Source organism: Pleurodeles waltl, chromosome 9, assembly GCF_031143425.1.
Source record: "Pleurodeles waltl isolate 20211129_DDA chromosome 9, aPleWal1.hap1.20221129, whole genome shotgun sequence".
Lineage (NCBI taxonomy): Eukaryota > Metazoa > Chordata > Amphibia > Caudata > Salamandridae > Pleurodeles > Pleurodeles waltl.
This window is the reverse complement of record NC_090448.1, coordinates 323,380,197-323,404,565: the sequence shown is the minus strand read 5'-3', so window position 1 is coordinate 323,404,565 and position 24,369 is coordinate 323,380,197. Positions and strand designations below refer to the sequence as shown.

At 42.4% G+C, this 24,369-nt stretch overlaps 1 protein-coding gene across 4 annotated transcripts in view; it reads left to right on the top strand.

The window, feature by feature from the left end:
* MON1A (MON1 homolog A, secretory trafficking associated) overlaps positions 1-24,369 on the top strand; it is a 129,252-nt gene that overhangs the window by 89,181 nt on the left and 15,702 nt on the right. For all 4 annotated transcript variants that reach the window (XM_069206832.1, XM_069206835.1, XM_069206833.1 and 1 more), the window contains 2 exons: positions 8,302-9,067; positions 21,877-22,024. In XM_069206832.1, coding sequence (XP_069062933.1) covers positions 8,302-9,067; positions 21,877-22,024 — 914 coding nt within the window. The remainder of the gene's footprint in view (positions 1-8,301; positions 9,068-21,876; positions 22,025-24,369) is intronic.

The window sequence follows — 24,369 nt, the reverse complement described above, 5'->3', positions numbered from 1 at the left end:
CACGTTTTGGTGGTGCATTTGAGGTAATGTACTTTGAGTGATCATTTGCTTTTGGTGGCAGCTCAGGTATCTGTCATTGTACAGTCTTGTTTTTGTAGCTGGAAATGTGCATCACTGTAGATAGCGTTAGGAATCTGGGACTGTATTTACTCCTAGTTTGTACTATAGATGCACTGCTCGTCTAGGCACTCCCCATCCTACCCAAGATCCCATGGGAGTTTGTTTCCCTGATCTTTAGCAAGGACTGTGGTGTTCTGAAGTCATGGACTTCAGCTGCACAAATAATGTCCATGAGATGACTTTGTCTCTAGGGCTACAGGTTAAATTGGTTTATAGCATTAAGCATGGAAGCCCTAAGAAGGTCTTTGAGATTGTATTTGTCGGCAGTAAGGGGCTAGAGAAGTCTGTTTTTTGATGGTTACTGTTTTGTGTTTAATGGGGATGGAGGGGAATAATAAAATAACCATATACACAAGGAGTATGGGGTGTAGTGAGGGGACCAGTGGCAAAGAGGTTGGCCTTACTCCTAGAGTCCAAGAATTTGTCTTGGTGGTGTTACAAGGGTAACTGTGAAGAGGAAGGGAAAGTTTCCTTTACAGACTAGGTGGTCTCACACACATTATAGTGTCTTGCTTCATCATATGACCACCTAGCCCCACCTAGGTAGGACAATGCCACCTGGGCGGACTCAACCTCCAAGTTAAAAGAACTAGGGGGGAGTGCTGAAATTATAATTATCTGTTTAAACAAGGGATCCAGTGGTGATAGGGAAAATATAAAAATACCTAACCAGTCACCTGTGTAATGGTACACCTTTAATCGTGGTGACTGCTGGTATGGATAAAAGAAGTGATGGGCCACCTACTGAGAATAATGAATCGAAGGGTCACCTAATTGTTGATGCATGGCCAACATGTTTCTGCCTGCTACGGAGAGCCAAAGGAGGTCTGGGGGCATTCGTCAGGGCCTGGCAGCTTAACCACAGTTGTCAAGCGGCCGGGGAGGGGATTGGATTAGGTATTCAGGTCAGGCGCCTCCCTTTGGAGTATGTGTGACTATAAGGGGACTCCCCCTCCCATATACCAGGGGCAATTAGCCTACCAGGAATAGGACTGCCGTGGTTAAGCTGCCCACAGGTAGACCTCCTTTTGTTTCCTCACTAGAGCACCTCTGTAGGAGGTAATCCCCCCCCTTACTTTAATATTTAATTTAACACAGAGATAACACAGGGATCACAGGCCCTGACGAATACCCCCAGACCTCCTTTGGTTCTATAATAAAGGGGAGACAGTATGGGGCATTGGCTCTGTTTTTGAGCCAAACTATCCCCCACTCTCTCGATTGTGTTATGGGAATAATAAAAACAACTTACCTGCCACTGCCGGACTCCGCCTTGGTGTTCCTCTGCTCCCGGTGCTTCTCTGCTTCCCTCCCCCACCCAATCCAGATGCTTTTCTCATCCTGTTACCCAGCATGAGAGCAGCGCTGGGATTGGACTGAGTGGGCTGAAATGCCCCTCAGTTAGGGACTGGAAGCCTGTGCTGGTTCTCCGCCTGCCTGTGCAACACAGCTTGGGTGGAGAGTTTTAAGTGTGCATGTTAGTTTGGCCGCACTAAGATGGCTGACCAAACTGACATGCACACTTCCAGTGCACCTACCACCCCTCCTCCATGCTGCTGATGCAGCGAATGACCCGCCCCGCTGTAGACTCGGTGGGCTGGCTAAGTGAAAAATACAATGACAATAAAATTGTTTTATTATCATTTTGTTTTTCTGCTGCCTTTCAGCAGTGGGAGGACACTTCTCTGCCATAACGAAGGGGCCGCCCCACACGTTTTATGTTATTTCAGTGATGATGCTCTTGTTTAAGACATCATCTGTCTGGCCTTTCTCAACCTCTTCTGTAGTGTTCTGGGAGTATATGCCACTCTGAATTGCACCCAGTTTCCCTAGGAGACATATCTTTCTTATGGTAGCCCATTATTTCCATGTAGTGTTCTGCTTAAAAAGCTGCCTATAGTTCATATGTGGGGCCTGTAATTTGTTCAGTCTACTTGTTTTCTCAACCATCTCTCTCTTGGTCTGTCTCTGGCTTGGTTGTTTTCTGTTTCTATCTTCACCTAATTGCAAAAAAGGGATCTATGCATGGCCAAAAGCAAGCATATTTTACCATCTTACAGAATGACACTGAGATTTTTGATAAATATTTTACTTTATTTTAAACAGCTGTATTTTCAGTTTTAAAACACATAATATAACCACAAAAAATGCAGCACACTATTGTATATTTTGCATTTCAGTGTATACCTACATCTTCAAAAGTGTGATTCATTTTGATAATTTAACACTAGTACTCCTGCTTGACAGACTGATTGTTTTGATTATATGCTCAGTATTTCTTAATTTGAGGACATGAAAAGCACCTTAATTGCTATGGTCATGGTTGACATCCGCCGTCTAACCAGTCTGCCTTGTCTCATCTGATCTAAGTCAGAGTTCTACTTGCATATTGTCTCACAAGCTCTAAATTTTTGCAGACCCAAAACTATTTTTATTTAGTTAGTAGTTCTAAAATTACTCAAATTAAGGGTGAGTTGTATTTCTTTCTAATACACTGTGCCAGCTGCAAAAATAGCTGTGCTTTGCAATTTCGGGCGATAACAGATCACAGAAATTGCATTTCAGGTCCATAGTCTCCATGCTTCTTAGGGCAGCTGGTGGAATTGGGTGGTGGTGGGGATTTAAAGTTTGTCGGCTTTCAAGGTCCACAATAACTGACGGATCTCCTTAAAGGCTGCTATTGCTGTCTCCCTGTTGGGTGTGCTGCTTATGGGGTTATCAAGTCTGAGGTTGGATCCCAAATCCGTGATATAAAAACAATAGGGAACTTTAATACCTTCCTGGTGAGTGATCTGGACATTGGCCAGCTGTCGGTATACTAACCTTTTTAAATCCAGGGCAAGTCCTATTCCTGCAAAGTCTCTCCACATGATCATCAACAAAGCATCTGGTGATATTTCACTGGGACAGAATAAGACCACTTCCACATTTAAAAGAGTCCCAAGGTCCTGCGTGATTACCAGGTCCTACTCTTTTATCGAACATGAACTAACATGACAACAACTGTCTGAGCACTGAGTATGTGGAGGGTGTGCTCCTAGGTGGAAAGCAAGCTCCAAATGGCAACAGTACTCTTGAAAACAAGCATCCTTTTAACATAAATAGAAGACATTTTAAAAAATAGTCAGAACTGAGCCTGATGCCCAGAATTAGCAATAATTTGCAGAGTTATATTAACTCCCATAATCTGCAAACCCACCTTTACTTACTAACAGTCTAACTCAAATGGTTCCCAACCTGTGGACTGGGGACTCTGCAGGACGTGCGTGACTGATTAGAAAATTAATTAAAATTAACAGTTTAATAAAGTGTATATAAATAAAATGGTACGTTTTAAGTTGAAATTGAAGGCTAAAAATTAAATTAGTATCATCAGATTGATTTATGGGAGCTGTGTAGGTGCATTAAACGGAATATAGTATGGATGATATAAGGCTTCAATTGAATTTAGAAAAGCTCCAACCTTCCTTTAAAATTTAAATTTGTATTTTTTTTATTTATTTGCGTGCATGTTTGATTGAATGCTTGTTTCTGTATTTTTGTGCATTATCTTGTGGTTCAAATAATCAACAGTGTTTAGGTCTGGGTCCCCGGCTTCCAGTAATGTCTCAGTGGGTGTCCCTGGATTCCAAAAATGATTCAGTGGGGGTCCTTGGGTTCCAGTAATGATAAAGTGGGGTCCACAGAAGTCAAAAGGTTGGGGACCATTGGTCTAGCTCTCTCTGCCATCTCACCCACATCTAGACATCACCATACTCCCAAAGCTTAAGTCCTCCTCCATGACGTCTTCAAAACAAATAACCACTTCTCACATAGGAATTTGCCACATCAATGTAAGTGCTTTCTGTACTTTCCTGTCATTTGGCTAAATGCACAACTATTACTATCTCTTGTTGGCCATAACCTACCCACCTCTCTTATGGGGAATGTATGGGAATGAAGGCTTGGCTAGCCATTCTCTGATTTGCACCCTCCGTCTCCTGACATGTAGTAAAGTTTTAAAGTGTGAAAGCCAAGGGGTGATTCCTGACTGAGCATTCCTAATGACTACTCCATGTGGGGCTTATAGGCAGTAATACAGGCTGTTTCAAGAGAAGAAAAAGAGTTGGTTCCCTGCTCTAATACTCCCAATATTTTAGAAAGATTTATATAGGTCAGTAGATAGCATTCTGATATTGTGCTTTGTAACCGTTATTGTCTGCATTTGTTACACCAGCATGTCATTGGGCACTAAACGTTTGCTTCCTATCATGATATCTTGGAGACATAGTCCCACTTTGATACCTTTTTCTGCCACCAAAAGGTGATGTCTGAACAATGCATTTTTGTTATTTATCTATTTTTAATTTTTTTAATTTTTTTACAAAAAGTATTTTATTGAGTTTTGACAACAAAGGTATAACATATGGTATCCCATCCGCTCCCTCCCTCCCCTGGGTCTTTTAGGTCCGGGATGCTGTTCACAGCAGCCTCATACAGGCTTTTCGAGGGATAGAGTATCTTCTGGGAGAAAGCTGTGTTAAAATATAAAAATTAAATTGTTGAAAATGGCCTTTCTGCAGGGTCTCCCCCAAACCTTTTGCCTTTCTCCTTCTCTTTTTCTGACCTCATTTGTGCTGGCTTTAGGACTTTGCGCACTTTACCACTGCTAATCAGTGCTAAAGTGCATATGCTCTCTCCTTAAAACATAGTGACATTTGCTCATACCCAATTGGCTTATTTAATTTACTTGTAAGTCCCTAGTCAAGTGCACTACATGTACCCAGGGCCTGTAAACTAAATGCTACTAGTGAGCCGCAGCACTGGTTATGCCACTCCCATAAGTAGCCCCCTAACCATGTATCAGGCCTGCCTCTGCAGTGCCTGTGTGTGCAGTTTCACTGCCACTTCGACTTGGCATTAAAAAGTACTTGCCAAGCCTCATCTCCCCTTTTTCTACATATAAGTCACCCTAAGGTAGGCCATAGGTAACCCATAGGGCAGAGTGCTATGTAGGTAAAAGGCAGGACATGGACATGTATGTTCTATAAGTCCTGGTAGTGTAAAATTCCTAAATTCTTTTTTACACTGCCGTGAGGCCTCCTTTCGTAGGATAGCATTAGGGCTATCCTCATGTACTGTGTGAGTGGTATATCCTGATCTGAAAGGAGTAGCCAGGTCATATTTAGTATGGCCAGAATGGTATACAAAATCCTGCTGACTGATGAAGTTGGATTTTTTATTACTATTTTAGAAATGCTACTTTTAGAAAGTGAGCATTTCTCTACACTTAAATCCTTCTGTGCCTTCCAATCCATGTCTGGCTAGGTTTAGTTGACCGCTCCCTTGTGCATTCACTCAGACAACCCCAAACACAGAATGCTAAGTCACACTTGCATACATCTGCATATTGAATGGGTCTTCCTGGGCTGGGAGGGTGGAGGGCCTGACACTTACATGTCAAAGGACAGTAGCATGCCCTGACACGAAGGACTGCCGCACCCCCTACTGGGACCCTGGCAGACAGGATGGAACTGAAAGGGTACATTATGCACTTCTAAGCCACTCTTTGAAGTCCCCCCCCACTTAAAAGGCACATTTGGGTATTAAAGCAGGGACCCTGACCCTACCAGCTTAGATACTTCTTGACAAGACACTCTTGTCACAGACACTTCCTGGAGAAGAACCTGAACCAGAACCTGCAACACCTGCCAGAAAGAACTGCCTGGCTTCCCAAAGGACTCACCTGACTGCTTTCTGAGAAGGACTGCTGCCTTGCTGTTGCCCTGCTGCCTTGCTGCTCTCTGGCTGTGCTGAGAGGTGCTCTCCAAGGGCTTGGATAGAGCTTGCCTCCTGTTCCCTGAAGTCTCAGGCCCAGAAAGACTTCATTCCTCCGAGAACAACTCCTGGTGCTGCGAACATGGACGTACCGCCTGCCAGAAACGACGCACAGCCTGCCTCGCAGTGAAAAATTCACAGCACGCTGAACCAGAATTGACCCAGCCCAACTTCGCAAGGAGAAGATCGACACAGTGCCAACGTAGCGACCGAAAATTCGACGCACGGCCCACTGGAATGACGCACAGCAGAGCCGGAACGACGAAGCCCGACTTCCTAAGAGGAATCGACACAGCGCCTGCCGCGTGGTAGAAATTTCCACGCACCGCCCACCGGATCAACGCAGCCCCTCTGACTTTGTCCTGTCAGCGGCGGATTTCAATGCATCGTCAATGGGGAGTCCGAAAACCCCGCAACCCGAAGAGGATCCAAGACCGAGTGCCGGAAATCAACGCAAAGCCTTCCCTCCGTGAAAAATAAACAATGCCGTGTGCAGCCCAAGAAATCGACCCACACCTCCCTGTTTTACACGCATCTACTCCTCTGCGGTTCTTTGCGGAGATTTTGAACGCAAACCAGGTACTTTGTGCTTGCAAGAGATATTTATTGCTTTTAAGAGACTAAAGACACTTTGTATCATTTTTACGGTGATATCTCAACATATACTTATTGCATTTTAATCGTTTTGGACCTGCATTTTACCAGATCAATATTATATATTTTTCTAAACACTGTGTGGTGTATTTTTGTGGTGTTCTACTGCGTTATTGCATGAGTTATTGCACAAATACTTTACACATTGCCTTCTAAGTTAAGCCTGACTTCAGTGCCAAGCTACCAGAGGGTGGGCACAGGATAATTTGGATTGTGTGTGACTTACCCTGACTACAGTGAGGGTCCTTACTTGGACAGGGGGGGTAACCTGACTGCCAACCAAAGACCCCATTTCTAACAAAAATCAAACCAGAAACTTTTGAGAGCCCTGCTGGAATCTTTGGAATCTGGGTAGGTATATGATATGCTTTCAGTATACTATACTTCACCTTCCTGCCTGTGATAGTAGTGGATGCTGGTCCACCAGTCATGCAAAACACAAACGCTGTGGGATAGCGTAACTGGATGGACGGAATGCGGAACCAATCAAACATTCACCCCCAGTCACAGATCTGGGTTTAATCCATCCATTATTTTGCTCACCATGCCACCCCAGTTTGAACCCAGCCATATGCAAATCAGTCTTGACCCTGTTCCTCAAGGGAACGGTCCAGCCCTAACTGCCAGGCCAGGTTCTCCCTGGACCGGAAACAAGCATCCTGGGACCGATTTCAGGTTTTCACCCCTCATCAGCCAGGCTAGCTTGAATCCAGTGGCACAGTGAGCCCTGGACCCACGTCTGTGGAACAGGGTCAAGACTGATTTGCATATGGCTGGGTCTAAACTGGAATGGCATGGCAAGCAAAAATACTGATGGATTAAACCCAGATCTATGACTGGGGGTGAATGTTTGATTTGTTCTGCATTCCGTCCATCATCTGTTGTTTTTACATTGGTCCACCAGTCATGGCAGGTTTGTTGCTCATATCCCGGATGTCACGTCTAGTTGCATGCTCTATTGACGAGTCCTTGTTGGCCTCTAGGTGCACTATCCTTCCATATATAAGGTATGTCAGCTAGTACCTGATTCCAAGCTTCTGCTCAACTCTCTGATTGTAATCTCCTGTCAACCTCCCTTTGGAGCATGGCTCCGTCTAAGCTAACCTACTTGCGGAGTTCTGACAGCTGTCTCTGCAGACAAGGGCCCCCAGAAGACTGCCCAGCAGGATGTCTGAACAAAGCTGATCTTACTTCTGATGCTTTTCTGTTCATTAGGTCTCAATCCTTTTTTTTTTTTTTTCTGTTTGTGCCCTTTTCATTTTCCAAGCAACTTTCTTTACAACTTTTGTATTTTCCCTTTGCACTATTTACTTAATATCCTGCATATCTGTTATTGCTAAATATGTACTGTTTAGATATTCCATCTGGATTTTTAAAAAAAATTTATTTGAATTTTTAATGTCTCGAGAAAAACAATACAAGAGTTTTTATGACATACTGCTCCTTTTACTGAACAAATGGTGGTTGATTACAATCGAGATATCTTCAAGGGCTAACTCGTAACATCCTATTGAGGGTAGTAATTATAATTCAAAGAGCTAGCAATCTTATTACGTTTTGTATAGTTATTTGAATGACATGCTGCCGTTTAATCTAACTGAGTTTGTAACTGTTAGTCTTGCCTTAAAATGGACATCTTTGCATTATTAATCCGTCATCTTTATTATAAAAGTGCTTATTTGATGTTTCATTTTTTTCCTGTGGGAACAGATGGATATAAGGTAGTCTTTGTTCGCAGGAGTCCTTTGGTGCTAGTGGCTGTGGCCCGAACGCGTCAGTCTGAGCAAGAGATTGCACAGGAGCTCCTCTATATCTACTACCAGATTGTCAGCCTCCTAACCTTGACACAGCTGAACCATATCTTCACGCAGAAGCAGAATTATGACCTCCGACGACTTTTAGCAGGGTCTGAGCGAATCACGGACAACCTATTGGACTTGATGTCCCACGACCCCAGCTTTTTAATGGGGGCGGTGCGCTGCCTACCACTTAATGCCAGCATTAGGGACGTTGTGAGCTCTAGCCTTCAGCAGGCCAAAGCCAAGAACTTAGTCTTCTCAATTTTATTGTCTAAGAATCAGCTGGTTACCTTGGTGAGGAAAAAGGACCAGTTCCTTCATCCCATTGACCTTCATTTACTTTTTAACCTCATAAGCTCATCTACATCATTCCGGGAAGGTGAGGCCTGGACCCCCATCTGCCTGCCTAAGTTCAACTCCAGTGGCTTCTTCCACGCCCATATCTCCTACCTCGAGCAGAAGACTGACCTCTGCCTGCTTCTGATCTCCACGGACCGCGAGGATTTTTTCACTGTCTCGGACTGCAAGCAAAGATTCCTGGAGCGCATGAAAAAGCGAGGGGCATACAATCCACTACACGAGGCACTGCAGAGCCCCTTTTACAGTGTCTCCTTGGTGGGCATCCCAGAACTTAGGCACTTCATCTACAAATCCAAGAGCTCTGGGCTCTTTACATGGTAAGATGTATTCTCAAAGAAACAGAACCTTAATGATTTGGAATTACTTCATGTTGTCTGCATGCAAGAACTTGTTTGAAAAATAGTAATTAATTTAACGGTTGCTTTTTCTAAGTGGATGACCATGGGAATTAACTTACTATGATGTGAAGGTACTTCCTGAACAAGGGAGGGGGAAGATAACTATGCTGTTCCTTTATGTTTTAAATACAGCGAAAGTAATGTGGAAAATGGATACCCCTACCAGTGTATCTTTAAAAGTACTCATGTTGTGTTTTGACTCAGTGATAAGTTCCTTTAGAGAGGCGTCTCAGGAAGCTCAAAGAAACTTTCCTCACCTGCGGCGGGAATGAGAAATCTTGGCATTGTTTAGACAACAGTGTCTGCGACATGTAAAGTAGGCAATATTTGAGGCCTTTAGGATGTGGCTGCCACACAGGCAGCTGTGAGAAAGGCACACAGTAACGGGAACAAAGCTGGGGAGAACTAGAAGTGATGGATAGAGGAGGCTTATAGCGCTGTTTGGCCTGGAGAGCAGAGGGGAGATACAGGTTGACATGAGGCAATGATAGAAAGGAAAAAACAAGCATTTGTAATGCAATAGGTCTCGCATTTGCTTGAGTTAGAGCTATTGCTGTTGTAAATGCATAATTTGACTTTTCCTGCCACATAAATTGTGCAACACTGCCCCATAATGTGGTCCCCTGCGCATAATTCCAGTTGCCCTGCATATAAATAAAGCACTTCCATTTACCTTCTTCCTCTATCACCAGCAAAAAATGCAAATACTGCCATTATTTATTATATTTTTAATATTAATATTTTGCACCCCCACCCCAAAAACCTAGTGTGAGAACCTAGAGATGACCGAGACAGAAACAGCATGTTGTGCAGTGAGTTATGGGCAAAAATGTTTTGTAAAAGGAATGCCATGCAAAGCATTATGCAGTGAGTTTACGAGTGCAGCGACTATTGTAGTATCTTGACTGTATTGCTCAGAACAGCCCCTAGAGAGCACCACTATAAAAATAACATTTGTAAGAAACATGGTCATGTAACCATATAGTCAACCCCAAGAGAGCATAATCACATGAAAACAGAATGGCAGAACGTAATGCAAAGTAACCATTTTATTTAGCCCCTAGCAACCCCTGTGTGTGCAAGAATTCTTTGGTAACAAACTAGGGAGCCTGATGTGTGTGTGTGTGTGTGGTATGTAAGACTGTAGCATTATGTCCATATAGTTCATTGGTCAGCAACAATATTACACAAGTATTGTGCAGAGCAATACAATTTGATTGTATTAATTGCTTACCTGCACAAACAGCAGTATATTGATCAATGTCCACAGCTGTACAAAATATATGTTTACTTTGACACTACTGTTTCATTCCATATTCCCCATGAAAAGTTGCATACAGAAAGGAAATAACTAATGTGTAGACATATGGTGAGCCTGTGCCATATTAGTGAGACTACATAGGGCTCATTGCCTTGACTGTTTTAAATCCACTCTTGCAGTTAAGGCAACAAAGCTTAAAATATACTTGGCCAGTAAACAGGGTAGTAGCACATTGGTTCTCACACATGAGGAAGGAGATATATAATACTGCCTACATCCCCTACCCTGGACCCACAATGTAGCTGTCCTACTCAGACCCACTCAACTGAGGCCCCTGGTTTACATGGCCCTGTCAGATGGTTTGTGCACTCTACAGATAACACACAGACAGTGGGAAAGAGTGACAGACATGTGGTACTGTTAATTATATATCAAACGTGAACAGTAGCATTTCTGTTGGGATAAGAAGCCATTAATAATTGGTTCGGTTATGTGCACTTATCTAGACAGTGTATTCACATAACCAGGGACAGCTGACAGACATCTCCTTTTGTTGTGGTAAATATTGCTTTATTGTTCATATATTTTATCATACTTAGTAAATTTTTATTTGTTTTAAGGGCGCACGTTACATTACGACTGGTGTATAGAGGAAAACTGTGGCAATAATGGGAGAGGCCGGTGTGTGTAGGTGAGCGAGCGCAGTTGCGTGGTGTGCATTTGTCTGGGCATCGTATAGAAATGTATGTGCATGTTTGTGTGTGTGAGTGTGCGTGTGTTTTTGGGAGTGTATCTAAATTCATGTGTAGATCTTTGTTTGAGTTTGTGTGTGTGTGTGTATGTCTGTGTATTTGCCTGAGTGTGTATCTCTGTACATGTATTTGTGAGAATGGCTGTGCAGTTGCGTGATTCTGTATCAATGTAGTGTGTCAGTGTCTTTGTGCATATCTGTGTGTATGAATTTGTAGGTGTGTGTATTGAAGTGTATGTGTGTATTTGGGCGTGCCTGAGTATGTGTTTATGTGTATTTGTATCTTTTGGGGGCGTGCTGTGGTATACATGTGTGTATTTATATATGTCTGAGTGTCTGTGCCGGTGTGTATGAGTTTTAAATATTGGCGTTGGCTAGATTTTGTGTGTGTGTGTGTGTGTGTGCACGTGAATATCTGTGTACAACACCAATACATTAAAAAAAAATGTTATGTTATATCAGCACTAGAAATGCTGTAAAACTGGGTTGAAATGTTACCCAAGACAGGCTTTAAGCAGCAGATAATAGTTTCCAAGCATGCTTTCCCTGCTCCTGTCTCCCTCATTACAGTCTTACCTACTCAGTTGCCTTTCCATTCCAGGCACACACTTTTATTTTCAGCATTTGCTTATTAAAAGGACATTTGTGGACGCTGCTTCTGCGCCTCACAAGTCAAATAAAAACGGCTTGCGCGACGCTCAGGTGGCAAGTCAGACTTCTGAAGCCAGCTCCTTTCCTCGCTATGCTTTTCCCCAATTCAGTCTTTATTTTTGAGAACAAAATTCATTTTTTTCTAATGTGATGCTTTCAAAGATTGGCTTTTAATGTACTGGTATTGCTTCCGTTTTCAATGGCAGGATACAATCAGGGCTTCCCGCTGAGTGAATTATTGCTGCAATAATAAAAATACGATACGGTCTGCGGACTCCAAGCCAAAGATATATTTCTTTTTTTGTTCGGAGTGAAGGTGCCTTTAGCGCCACAATGCAAGCACGGGTAACTAGCCCATAGGGGCCTGCAGTCAGTAAAAGCACACTGCAGCTGCCACATTCCTTGCGCCTATCGATGTGAGCCTCCGGGAAGAGTTTGCTCGCTATTCCCAGCTGCATTTCCGTGGGTTCTTCTCCACTTCTGAGGGCACATCCGGCTCGGCGCTGCCGGAAAGGTAAAGCCGCTACCTGAGCCTGGGAGGGAACTGGGCTGGTGTTCGGGAAGCAAGGAGAACTCTGCCAAAACGAAAACCAGGCTTCACCTTTTAATTTCTTTATGTACAAACCTAAACTCAATTAAAAGCAAGAATGTTTGACAGTGCCCGCTTTTTATGACATTCTATTGTGTCAAGCAGAAGTAGAATGTCTGTAGTCGCGCCAGCAGCCACTATTAATAGAAAATAATGAAAAACCTCCTGGAAAAAGCAAACACTCATAGAGAATGCTAGATTAAGTAAGCAGGAACAACATGATTACGTTAGGGGAAAGCAAGAATGCTCTGCAAATGAAAAGGAAACCAAGAAAAAATAAGTCCCCTAAAGAACAGATAAACACAACAATGCAGCAGTTAGTCCCTGCTCTCAAAGAGAAACGAAACAAATGAAATAGCTTTAAGCCTACAGAAGAAGTATACTAAAAGTATACAAGAGGCTGTACGCTAACGCTCAATCTAAAAATACGATCATCTTGACAGAAGCGAGAGGTGTGAGTTGGAACAAGGATGTATAGGTAAAGCATGATAGACCGTGTGATGGGGAAGGGAGCTGTAGGGGCAGGATCATGAAGGGACACAGCTTACGGTACAGTGAGTGGGCATGTTCGGGGACATGTAAATGAGTCAGGAACTGTTAAGGTTTGAAAAGTATGTCCTTGCCTACTTTACAGATGAGGCACATGATGGCGTTCAAGGCTGGAGTCCTACAGTATTGAGTTTGCTGTAGGACTGCAGTCTTGAACGCCACCACGTGCCTTTCATCTGTAAAGTAGGCATGGACCTCCTTTTCAAACCTTAACGGAAATGTGTTAAGAAGCGATTTTCAAGCCTCAACGCAGGTATGTTTCGTGTTAGAGTAAATGAATGCTGTTCTCTGGCACGAAATGTGGCTGTTTTGAGACCTGATATTCTCTTCTCCATACATTTCTGTATGGAGATAGAAAAGGTACAGGGTTGGAATTGTCACTGTTGCCTGGACAAAAACAGTATTATAGGTGGGAATCTTTCCTGATGCTATTTTGTCAGACTCAAGATTTAGGACATGAGAAATGGACTTCCTATACTGTTTTCTATTGAGCTTGTCTAACTTTTACCTCCCACCTTTTATTCTGACATTTACTTCCTTGCCATTGTTTCAAGAGTACTGTTACTTTGCCTGCATTTACGGGGTTAACACATCATGTTGCCCAAACATCTGAAAAATAGCTTCCAAGTTAATTATGTTTTCATATTATGATTTAAAAACTGAAACATGTGTATGTATTATTATTTGTTACTATAAAAATTGTGCCAGAGAATATGCAGCTTCAAGGTGCCAAAGTACAAACTGTACAACAGAATTAAAACTACATTGACGTAGCATAAAGATGAAAACATAACACATAAGCCATTCACTCATAAGAAGTACAGTTTGAAAGAAATACCAATACTAAACTAAGTACACAAATGTTTTTTAGTAAGCTAAGTAAATGTATGTTCAGATGAAAGTTGAAACTCTGAAAAATCGATGTGTACCATGTAGTAGGCAGATATTGGCACTAATGCTGTAGATCCAATACCCTGTGTAATTTACCACCAACACTGTCAAGATGCCATTTGGGGTGAATAGTTGTTGTCATTGTGAGAAGGATGGGATACCCCTTGAAACAAACTCTGGAGGCAGAAGTGTCAAAGTCAGGGACCTCTGTAGTTGGGAGGAGGACCCATAGGGGGAGGAGAGAACATCACCATCAACAAGAAAGAATACCAGAACAACATAGCTATGTTCATTTTTCACTAGAAAACCTGTTCCTGAATGGGGAGAAACAAACATCCTTACTTAGGAAGGGAGAGTAGGCAGGTTTCTTAGAGCATAATAATCCCTACAGCAGGCAAGCATCAGAACACAGAAAGTCTTGGATTGTTGGTGAGGAGAAAGGGACAGGGTTTGGAGTTGTGTAGTGGTGGAGTCACATGAGAGCAGGACAATAGAGGAAGGGCAAGAATTTGCCAAAAGGTTGCTCCATCAAGGAAAATGGAAGGCGAGGAGACAGAGAAAGGAAAGGAGCAACGCTGGGGGCTATGAGCGTCAGTTTCTATTAGTAGCAATGGAGCTTGGCAAGGCAGTAACACCTTTCCTTGCCATAGGTCCTTCTTGCTTCCAGGAAAGTACATGGAAATGTTGAATTAGTTATGTGGCAACTCTCTTCTTTATCGTAGGTCTTGCTTATTTCTAGGTGACAGACACTAGAGTCAATCAGGAATTAGAGAATTACATAGAGTGAGAAGCCAGGAGGAGTAGCCCAATTCCTGTGGGTTAAGAGAGGGAAGGGGGAGAGTTGCCATTCAAGTACAGGATAAACATTAACCCCAAGGAAACCCAAGCTCAGAGTATGAGAGTTATGAACTGGGACCCATGAGCAAGACTACAGTAACAAACCTGACTGCGCAAGAGAATGACTCATGATCACTGGATATGCATGAAGGAGTGTAATCTGTGCATGAACATTAATGAACTTATTCGTCTTAATATGCAGCCAGTCTCGGGAATCAGTTGTTGTCCAGTCGACAGTCATCCAGACTTTGACATTATATAAACAGTCATCAATGTGCATTTGAAACTGCAGACAATTGGCTATGATGATATGTACAAGTAGGATTGGTGTTAAAATAATTAAATTACATTTAGAGTTTGTATTAAAATAATGGTATTAAAATGAAATGTGTTTAATAAAGTGTATCATTAGGGCTGAGTTCAGGGTTACATTAAGGTTTATAGTTAAATTAATTTAGAGCTAAAATAAGGATCAATTTAATACAGTCAATTTAATTGTATTTATTTTTTATTTAATTATATGTTTAAGGATATCATTAGGATTAAAAAATGTTATTAGTATTTCCAAATCATATACATTAAAAATAGAATATGAACACGATTTGCTTTCCTATATTCCCAAAATTATTTAACCTACTTTAATCTAGTTGTGATGTTAGGGATTCTAACGGAATAAGGAGGCTTATTTTAATTCATTAAAATGTAATGTATAATTGTCTAGGGTTAGGAAACTTTTAACATTGGCATTTAATGTAGTTTACTTAACTGTAAAATTCAGGTAATAGGTAGCATTAAAGTAAAGCGTTGAATATAATAATGTGGATGATGCAATGTTCATTGTAATCTTGTGGATCAATTAGTGAGTTAATGGTGGCACAAAGTAAAGGTTGGGAACTAAAGGTTTGGAGCAGTAGAGATAGTGAAAGGCATATAATCACTCATATACAATTCTCCTGGAAGTAACACCCTTAAGCCATTTTTTTCAATATTGTCAAAGTAATAACTAACCTGGTACACTACCCTTGAATAATTGGTGGTCCAAAGTGTTTAGTATGGCATCAATATTTTCACTCCGGTATGGTGAGCCTTGTGCATCTAATCATTTTATCCAGTAGTTTCATAGTCCAGCTAGTTGAGACCCAGCACCACAAGGCTGGCCTGCATGTGTCTTACACAATTATTTAAAAAAATCGCAAACAAACCCTTGCAAGGGGCCGGACATTTGAAAAGGGAAAAAAATGTAGTTTCATATCTCTGTGAAATGTATTTTTCAAAATACAAATGGCTGAAATGGGACACTAAGAATCTTCTAGTACTTACAAATTGTCCATAGTACCACATTAACATGTCCAACTCACAATTATTTTGTTAGGGTAATCTGAATGCGTAATGAAATGATGCAGTTCTTCCTGATGAAACATTGTTCCAGTGGGGTGTAAAGCCTCTCTCAACCAACCCGTTTTTATGAATCATTCTACTGCAGAATTATTATTGCTTGTGATCCAGATTTGACTTGTCAAACTGATATATCTGATAGTGGATTAATTTTGCAACATCACATGAGCTGTGAATATTCCTAGCTTCAGTGAGTCTGAAAATTCTGAGGAGTACTTTTATGAGTTTTCACTGATGATGGATAACAAAGGAGAAAATGTGCATTTTAAGCATATTTTGACAAATATCTTTGGCTTATATGTGAAAGGTTTCACAGAGTTCTAAATATGGCAGTTATCCTTGCAAAAAGGATGCCTTTTAAATTGTAAGATGATGGGTAAGGTGTAGAGACATATAGGAAATACGGAGGCAATCCAATATCCCAGTGTTAACTCCATTTGTGTTCTTTATGTTTAATATAGTGTGAATGTACTCAACCATTGAAAACATGTTAAAGGTGAAGATACATGGGAAGTTTATGTTAGCATACGGTTGAGGCTTGAAGACTTTTCTCCTGTTTCTTTTCAATCAAAACAATTCTTATCCATGGGTTGGTGTACATATTCACAGTTAACCAGAATATTACTATATTATAAGCATTTGTATAACACATTTCTACTATTGTATCACACAAATATGGCCATAGAATATTATGATATAGGAAGTGTCTTCCTTTACTGGTGCTCTCCCTAGCCTGCTTCGTTATTCTGCAGATCCTTTCTTAAAGACTGTGATGAACCCTGGACCACCGTTCCACCTGCTATAAGCAGATTGTGCAGTAAAGATTCAATGATGAAGGTGCTGTCTCTCTCAAAGGTGAAACAGGAAAAACGAAGGAGCAGAGACCAGCATCCTTCACTTGACTCCTGCTGTTGGTGACTTACACCAAATGATTCCAAGTCCCACTATTCTGTGGTCTTGCATTTTTGCCACCCCTCGGAATCCTCCTCTGTGTGTTTTAAATCTACCCATTTGCCTGAAAAGCACCTTAGGCCTCACTATGTCTTTCTGAAAATGGTACCAGATTGACTAAATGAATACCACTCAGTGGGCTTATACAAACCTCTGTTAATTTCATTGCCAGGAGACAGTTCAGTCTCTATTGTGCACCGTGGAAATAATCATTCTTATTATGACAACACTGTCAGCTGGTTAATATCTGCCAACCCATCAAAGTGTTACCAAATACAATAAAGTTAGTAGACCATCTTTAGATTTGAGGGACAATTTTACATACTTTCAAGATAGCACCTGTACTCCAAGCATGTGAAAACCTATACCTCTACTCTAAGCATGTAATAACCTCTGCTGTAGTAACGCTGATCTTTCAGAGGCATCACGCTGATGTAATGCACACTCAGGCATCTTGGTCTGACGTGACTCCAACTCCGCTGTTTACATGGGCAGTCCATGTTAGGGTTATATTAAAATCCGCAGGCAGGCATTTTTCACATAGAGTGAAGTAACAGCAATCCCTAGAACAGTGATGCCTTAAGCATTATGATCCTTGGATTCCTGCAGCCACCTCCTGAACTATTCCATTCTCCCTTCATTGGCCTCCTAAATCTTCTTTAGCTGCTTTGCTCGTGTCACCCTATCCTCATGCCGCCTTTCCTCAACTCCTCTATCTTCTAACAAATCAGTTTACTTGTCACTACCCCATCCTTCTCCTCTTTTCACCCTTATTGTGTTTCCTTTCAATGTACTGTTCTTTTAATTTCTCCACCTTCTATCTTGATTGTCCTTTTCACATGCCTTATCTCAACTCATTTGCATCTACTGTGTCCTTTGCCTCCTTTCTTTTATGTTCTCTTCCCCCATTCTCTCTCCTTATCCTTATTATCTCTTTACAGTTCTTCTGATGAGTACTCCTTCCATTTGTCTGCCTTTTAATCTCCTTGCCCTCTTCCACTTTCCTCTCTCACTAAATTATTCTTCCCTCTCTTTATCTCTCTTCTGTCTCCCCCTTCGTTAACTCTCCTCCTAGCCCTAGCTTCTACTTCCAATCTCCTCCATTTCCTTCCCTTTTAACCCCAACATTCCTTTTATTACCCCCCCTTCTCCTGGCCTCTTCTTTTGCTTCCCTTTCTCATTTTTCCCTCCTTGCTATCTATTTAATTTATTACCTCCTCTTCCCCACTCCTTGTCTCCTTACCTTAGAACCTTCTCCCTCTTCCATCACCTCTATCCATCACTTAAAACATCCCCCATTCATCATTTCTTTCCAAACAATAGATATGCAAAACTTATAAGAACATACCCTAAACAGACAAACATCGAGTTTAGGAACAATCATGTTAACTAGGGGTACAGCCATGATTTACCATGGGAATAGCCTTGATGTGCCAGTGCTTAGTGCTCACCTACTCAGATACAGCCACAAAGTGCCAGGTGTAGTCACCCCATGTCAAAGTACAATCTTACTGAGATTATGGCTGTACTTTTAAGTTTTGCATGTACTAGTAGTGAAAATACCTAATTTTGTTTGTCTCTACTGTGAGGCCTAGTCCTCTCATAGGTTAACATTGGAAATTCCTTAATACACTTTTAAGCTGTAGTTCCTGATTAGACAGAAGTAGCTGTGTCAGGTTTCAAATCTTTGGAATGGTAATGATAAATCCTCTTTACTTGTAAAGCTGGATTTAACATTACTGTTTGAGAAATACCACTTACAGAAAGTGGGCATTTCTGTGCTGTTACAGCTCTATGTGCCTGAGGCCTGCCCTCAATACATATCTGGGGTGGGTGACAGTTACACTTTATGCATTCCCTCTAGACAGCTGTAAATACGGGAAGGTTAGGTGTGTTTGAGTGCTCATCTACATTCATCTGCATTTTGATGGCTTTATTGGGCAGGAAGGCTGGGAGGGGATGATTCACCTGAATAGGCAGTGCCTTTCCCCACAAAAAGGGGTGATTATCCCCTACTGATAGTCTGGAGCCAGCGCTGAGGAAGAAAGGATAATTGTGCACTTCAAAGAACCTTCTTTGAAGTCACTCCCACTTCAAAGGCACATTGGGGTATAAGTACTTGGTCTCTGATCCCACCAAATCAGACACTTATGGACCTCCAACTGGACGCTGTTAGAAGATCTGCTGTGATACACCCTGCTGAACGGCTGACCTTGTAGGATTGCTTTTCTTTTGTGCTGCCTGCTGCTCTGTGACCTTGCAGAGAGAGAGTTGGACTCTGCCTTGCTCACCAAAGTGATCTCCAAGGGCGTGTTGGCTTGCCTCCTGTTGCTTGAGACTCCGATATTAAAATCTCTATCCCTACTCCTGTACCTGGTTCACTGTAAGTGAACCCAAATACTTGCTCCAGTGGGAATTGACACATTACCTACTGCGAGAGGTAGATCTGACACATTGCCACTGATGTGGTAGCAGAAATGGCGCATTGCATTCTGAACCCGCGATTTTCCATTGCATCGTCCATTTATCAGAACCACCTCATCACAGGCACTGCTGAAGGAAGCTTGTCACATCCCTTCACTGCATGGAGAAACCCAGCGCATCTGCCTTGGAACCAACATTGACATCCATTGGAACCTCCACCTCGCTAACACTGCTGAAGGAAGATCAAAGCATCCTTTTACTGCCTGGAGAAATCTGGTGCATCAGCTTCTGAATTGACACATCACAGCACCGGCCCTTCGCCTCCGGACCCAACGTATCGACGCATCTTGTGACTGCAACCAAGATTAACATACTGTGCTCAGTGGCTCCTGCTTGGATCCTAAAGTTGGCCTGCGCCCCATCGCAGTCGGCCTGAGCGCTTGACTTTGTCCCAGTCCAGCGCGACCTCAAGTAACCCCTAAAGAGCCATTTGCTTTTAAACGCTGGAACTCTTTTATTCTTTAAAAAATCATAACTCGCTTTCTACTTATTGGATTTAAGTCCTTTTGGTCCTGATATATTCAGGAAAATTATTGTCTATTTTTCTAAACCTGTGTGGAGTCTTTTTGTAGTGTTTTCATGATGTTGCTGTATGTCTGTTGCACAAATACTTTACACATTACCTGTTTAGATAAGCCTGACTGCTCTGTGCCAAGCTACCAGCAGTTGAGTACAGCTTATCTTTTAATGTGTATCTGACTTACCCTGACTAGAGCGGTGGTACCTACTTGGACTGGTTGCATATCAGTGCTAACTAGAGACCCCATTTCAAACACACCTCTAGGACTGAAATGGTCTAGGAAGTAGTACAGAGCAGACAGCTTGTCACTTCTGGGTATGAATGGACTCAAGGTAATAGCCCAGTTTTTTGAGCTTGTAACTTTTAGGAATTTATGGGTTCTGGGCTCGCATTGTACTCAAAGCCTGTTACTCCAAGCAACGTTGTAACACCACATAAAAACACAGTGAAGCAGCCGGAGGACAACCAGCAGAAAAACCTCCACATTCTACATACTACTTCACATGTTAAAACATTCAAACCATATGTTACAACAGTTACGCTCTAATGCATGTGGGGGTTTTAACGTATATAGCGCACCCTTAAATCCCATCACACCTGGAGACAGTTGTCCGTGGAAGGGGTTTTTCAGTGATCATCTGGTCAATCATAAAGCACGATGGAGAAGGTTAATGAGAAAGCTTAGCTTGAATAGAATGTGAAGCCTGGCAGAAACGTTTAAGGTGTCAATAGTTTTTAAGTGAAACTAAGGGAGCGGTGATGTTCTGAAGTGCCTAAAAATGGGAGTGTGCAAAAGTGGGGTAAACTGTGAGATGCTTGTAGCACCGTGCCATGAGGCAAATTCAGTATTTGGCTAGGATGCATGAGACATGTCTCCAGGCCAGCATTAAGACATAGAGCGCCTGAAACCGAACTCATTTAGTAGCACAGCATTTTGCAACACATTTTAAGTGCTTTTAAACGGTTGCTCTGGCACCAATACATAGAGAACTGCTCTATTAAACCAGATCTCTAGTAATTGTGATCAGTCATGAGCAATAAGGCACATCATGTTTCAGAGTTGGATAAATTAAAGTCCTGACAAATGTTGGTGCCCATCCTCCCCTCCCCCCCAGCTGATGAGCTCTAAGGCAACTTAGGTGCAGCAAAGGTAGACTTCACACCTGGTGCAATGGACAAAACAGTATGCTTCAACAAGGGTGGCTTCTACTCGTTTTATTACTAAGCCATTTGGCCTGAACAGTGTTTCTGCCATTTTCAAGCACCTTCTCAATTAAGTGATATCAGGTCCGAAATAGTTCTGTGTGACTTTCCTTGACAAGTTATTTCAGTTTCTTTGTAGTCCAAGCTCTGGTGGTCACCGAATCATCTGTGCCCTTTACCATTGTAATGAAACACCTTGAAGCTTCGGGTGAGTGTTTTATGTTTGAACTGGCTAATGCATTTTTGGTGTCTCTTGCTGGAGATGACCTTAAGAGGTCAGCTATTGAATGTCTTTGGGGACATGTCTCCCATGTCTTTTCTATAGGTGAAGGATGCAGAGAGAAACTGAGAGGTGGGTAGAATAAGATTCATCTTCTCCAATGGACTCCATAATTGTTAAGGAGTGAAAGGTTCCATAATTCTGAACATGCTCTCAACATAGCGATTATATTCACAATGAAGAGTAAAGGTATAAAATGGGCTTTTATACTCAATTGTTCGTCTGTGACTGGGTAACTGTTTTGCTGATAATTATTCATGTTATTCAGGCAGAAAGAAATCAATGACCAAATTAATGAGTTACTTCGCATGAGTTACAAAATAAGGAAGCTACCATCTTAATTTCAGAATTTTTTTGTTTTACTAGCCCAGAAATAGAAGCGCCATATGTTACCGAGGAAGAGAAGGAAAGGCTTCTGGGATTGTACCAGTATTTGCACAGCCGCGCCCACAGTTCTTCACATCCATTGAAGAACATCTACTACACAGGCCCCAGCGAAAATCTCTTGGCATGGGTAAGGATGAATCATTCTTTTATTGAGCAAGCAGTTCCATGTATTGTTAAAGCATACTTATAATTCGTTACGTGGCGAGAAAACCTAGATTTTGAAAGCAGTTAAGGATAGCTGAAAATATTAAAAAATTTAAATTTATCGAACACTGCCAGGACATAGTGCTAAAATACTACAGCCTTGGTGAAAAATACCTGTTCTGAACAGCAGTGATGCAAACGTTTCTCTTGAGCAATTCCCAGGAACACCATATCAGTCATAGCAGGCACCTGTACATATTCATCTAGCTCGTGGCCCTTAAAAACTGGATCTCAAAAATGTTTATCATCTAAATTAAGTGGCAGCCATACAGGGTGTTTACATAATTTAGTCTAATAGGGTTCTAAGGGAGGATGGGTAGAGTCAGATTTGGCCAGGGACATCTTGTTTATGTCCAGCATGGCTGTCGTATGTGCTGCCCTGTGTGCAGCCTTTTGCATGTGATATGGCTAATGGACAAATCTACGGGCATGTTTCCCACTATCAGCCAGCTCAATTAATTGATAATCATCCGTTTTTAGTCATACTAAGGAGCAATGCTGTTCAAATTGCGTCAGTTCCTAAGGCTCAGATATAGGTCGCCGAGTCCTAGCACTAACGCTTCATAAGAACATACAACATCTGTGTTCCCTTGACAATTTAACATACATATAACTCCAAACAAAAACAGAAGAGACACCCCCTAAGGGAGAGGGTGTACTGAGGCAAAGGGGAAGGGTATCTCAGCAGCATTTTGGTTATGTGTCCTGGACAGGCCACTAATTCTTTTTCAGAAAAACTCTCTTTTAGAAAATAGCATAAATATTATCTGTGCCTTTTATTATAATATTTACTAAGTAATTGAACTAGATATTAAGTGGGAAGGTGCCAAATATAATGTATTTATTTATCTTCTAATGCCTGTTTATAGCCCTAAGGTGCACACAGGGCTAAGAATTCTGTAGATATCAATTAGCAAAACGAGAGGCAGAAAGTAAGGTGTGACTGGAACGGTGTAGGAAGTTGGCTCTGTATGCACTATTTCAAAGTAAGGAATAGTATGCACAGAGTCCAAGGGTTCCCCTTAGAGGTAAGATAGTGGCAAAAAGAGATAATACTAATGCTCTATTTTGTGCTCGAGCAGTAGGCTTATCAAAGGAGTAGTGTTAAGCATTTGTTGTACATACACAAGCCATAAATGAGGAACACACACTCAGAGACAATTCCAGGCCAATAGGTTTTTGTATAGAAAAATATATTTTCTTAGTTTATTTTAAGAACCACAGGTTCAAATTTTACATGTAATATCTCAAATGAAAGGTATTGCAGGTAAGTACTTTAGGAACTTTGAATAATCACAATAGCATATATACTTTTCAAATAAAACACATATAGCTATTTTAAAACTAGACACAGTGCAATTTTCACAGTTCCTAGGGGAGGTAAGTAATAGTTAGTTCTTGCAGGTAAGTAAACCACCTACGGGGTTCAAGTTTGGGTCCAAGGTAGCCCACCGTTGGGGGTTCAGAGCAACCCCAAAGTTACCACCCCAGCAGCTCAGGGCCAGCCAGATGCAGAGTTCAAAGTGGTACCCGAAACACTTAGGCTTCAATGGAGAAGGGGGTGCCCTGGTTCCAGTCTGCCAGCAGGTAAGTACCCGCGTCTTCGGAGGGCAGACCAGGGGGGTTTTGTAGGGCACCCGGGGGGACACAAGTTAGCACAGGAAGTACACCCTCAGCAGCACGGGGGCGGCCGGGTGCAGTGTGCAAACACACGTCGGGTTTTCAATTGGAATCAATGGGAGACCAAGGGGTCTCTTCAGCGATGCAGGCAGGCAAGGGGGGGGCTCCTCGGGGTAGCCACCACCTGGGCAAGGGAGAGGGCCTCCTGGTGGTCACTCCTGCACTGGAGTTCTGATCTTTCAGGTCCTGGGGGCTGCGGGTGCAGGGTCTTTTCCAGGCATCGGGATCTGGGAGTCAGGCAGTCGCGGTCAGGGGGAGCCTCGGGATTCCCTCTGCAGGCGTCGCTGTGGGGGGTTAGGGGGGACAACTTTGGTTACTCACAGTCTCGGAGTCGCCGGGGAGTCCTCCCTGAAGTGGTGTTTCTCCACAAGTCGAGCCAGGGGCGTTGGGTGCAGAGTTGCAAGTCTCACGCTTCTGGCGGGAAATGCAGTTGTCTTTAAGTTGCTTCCTTGGAAACAAAGTTGCAGTCTTGGGTGAACAGGGCCGCTGTTCTCGGGAGTTTCTTGGTCCTTTTAGAGCAGGGCAGTCCTCTGAGGCTTCAGAGGTCGCTGGTCCTGGGGAAAGCATCGCTGGAGCAGTTTTCTTCCG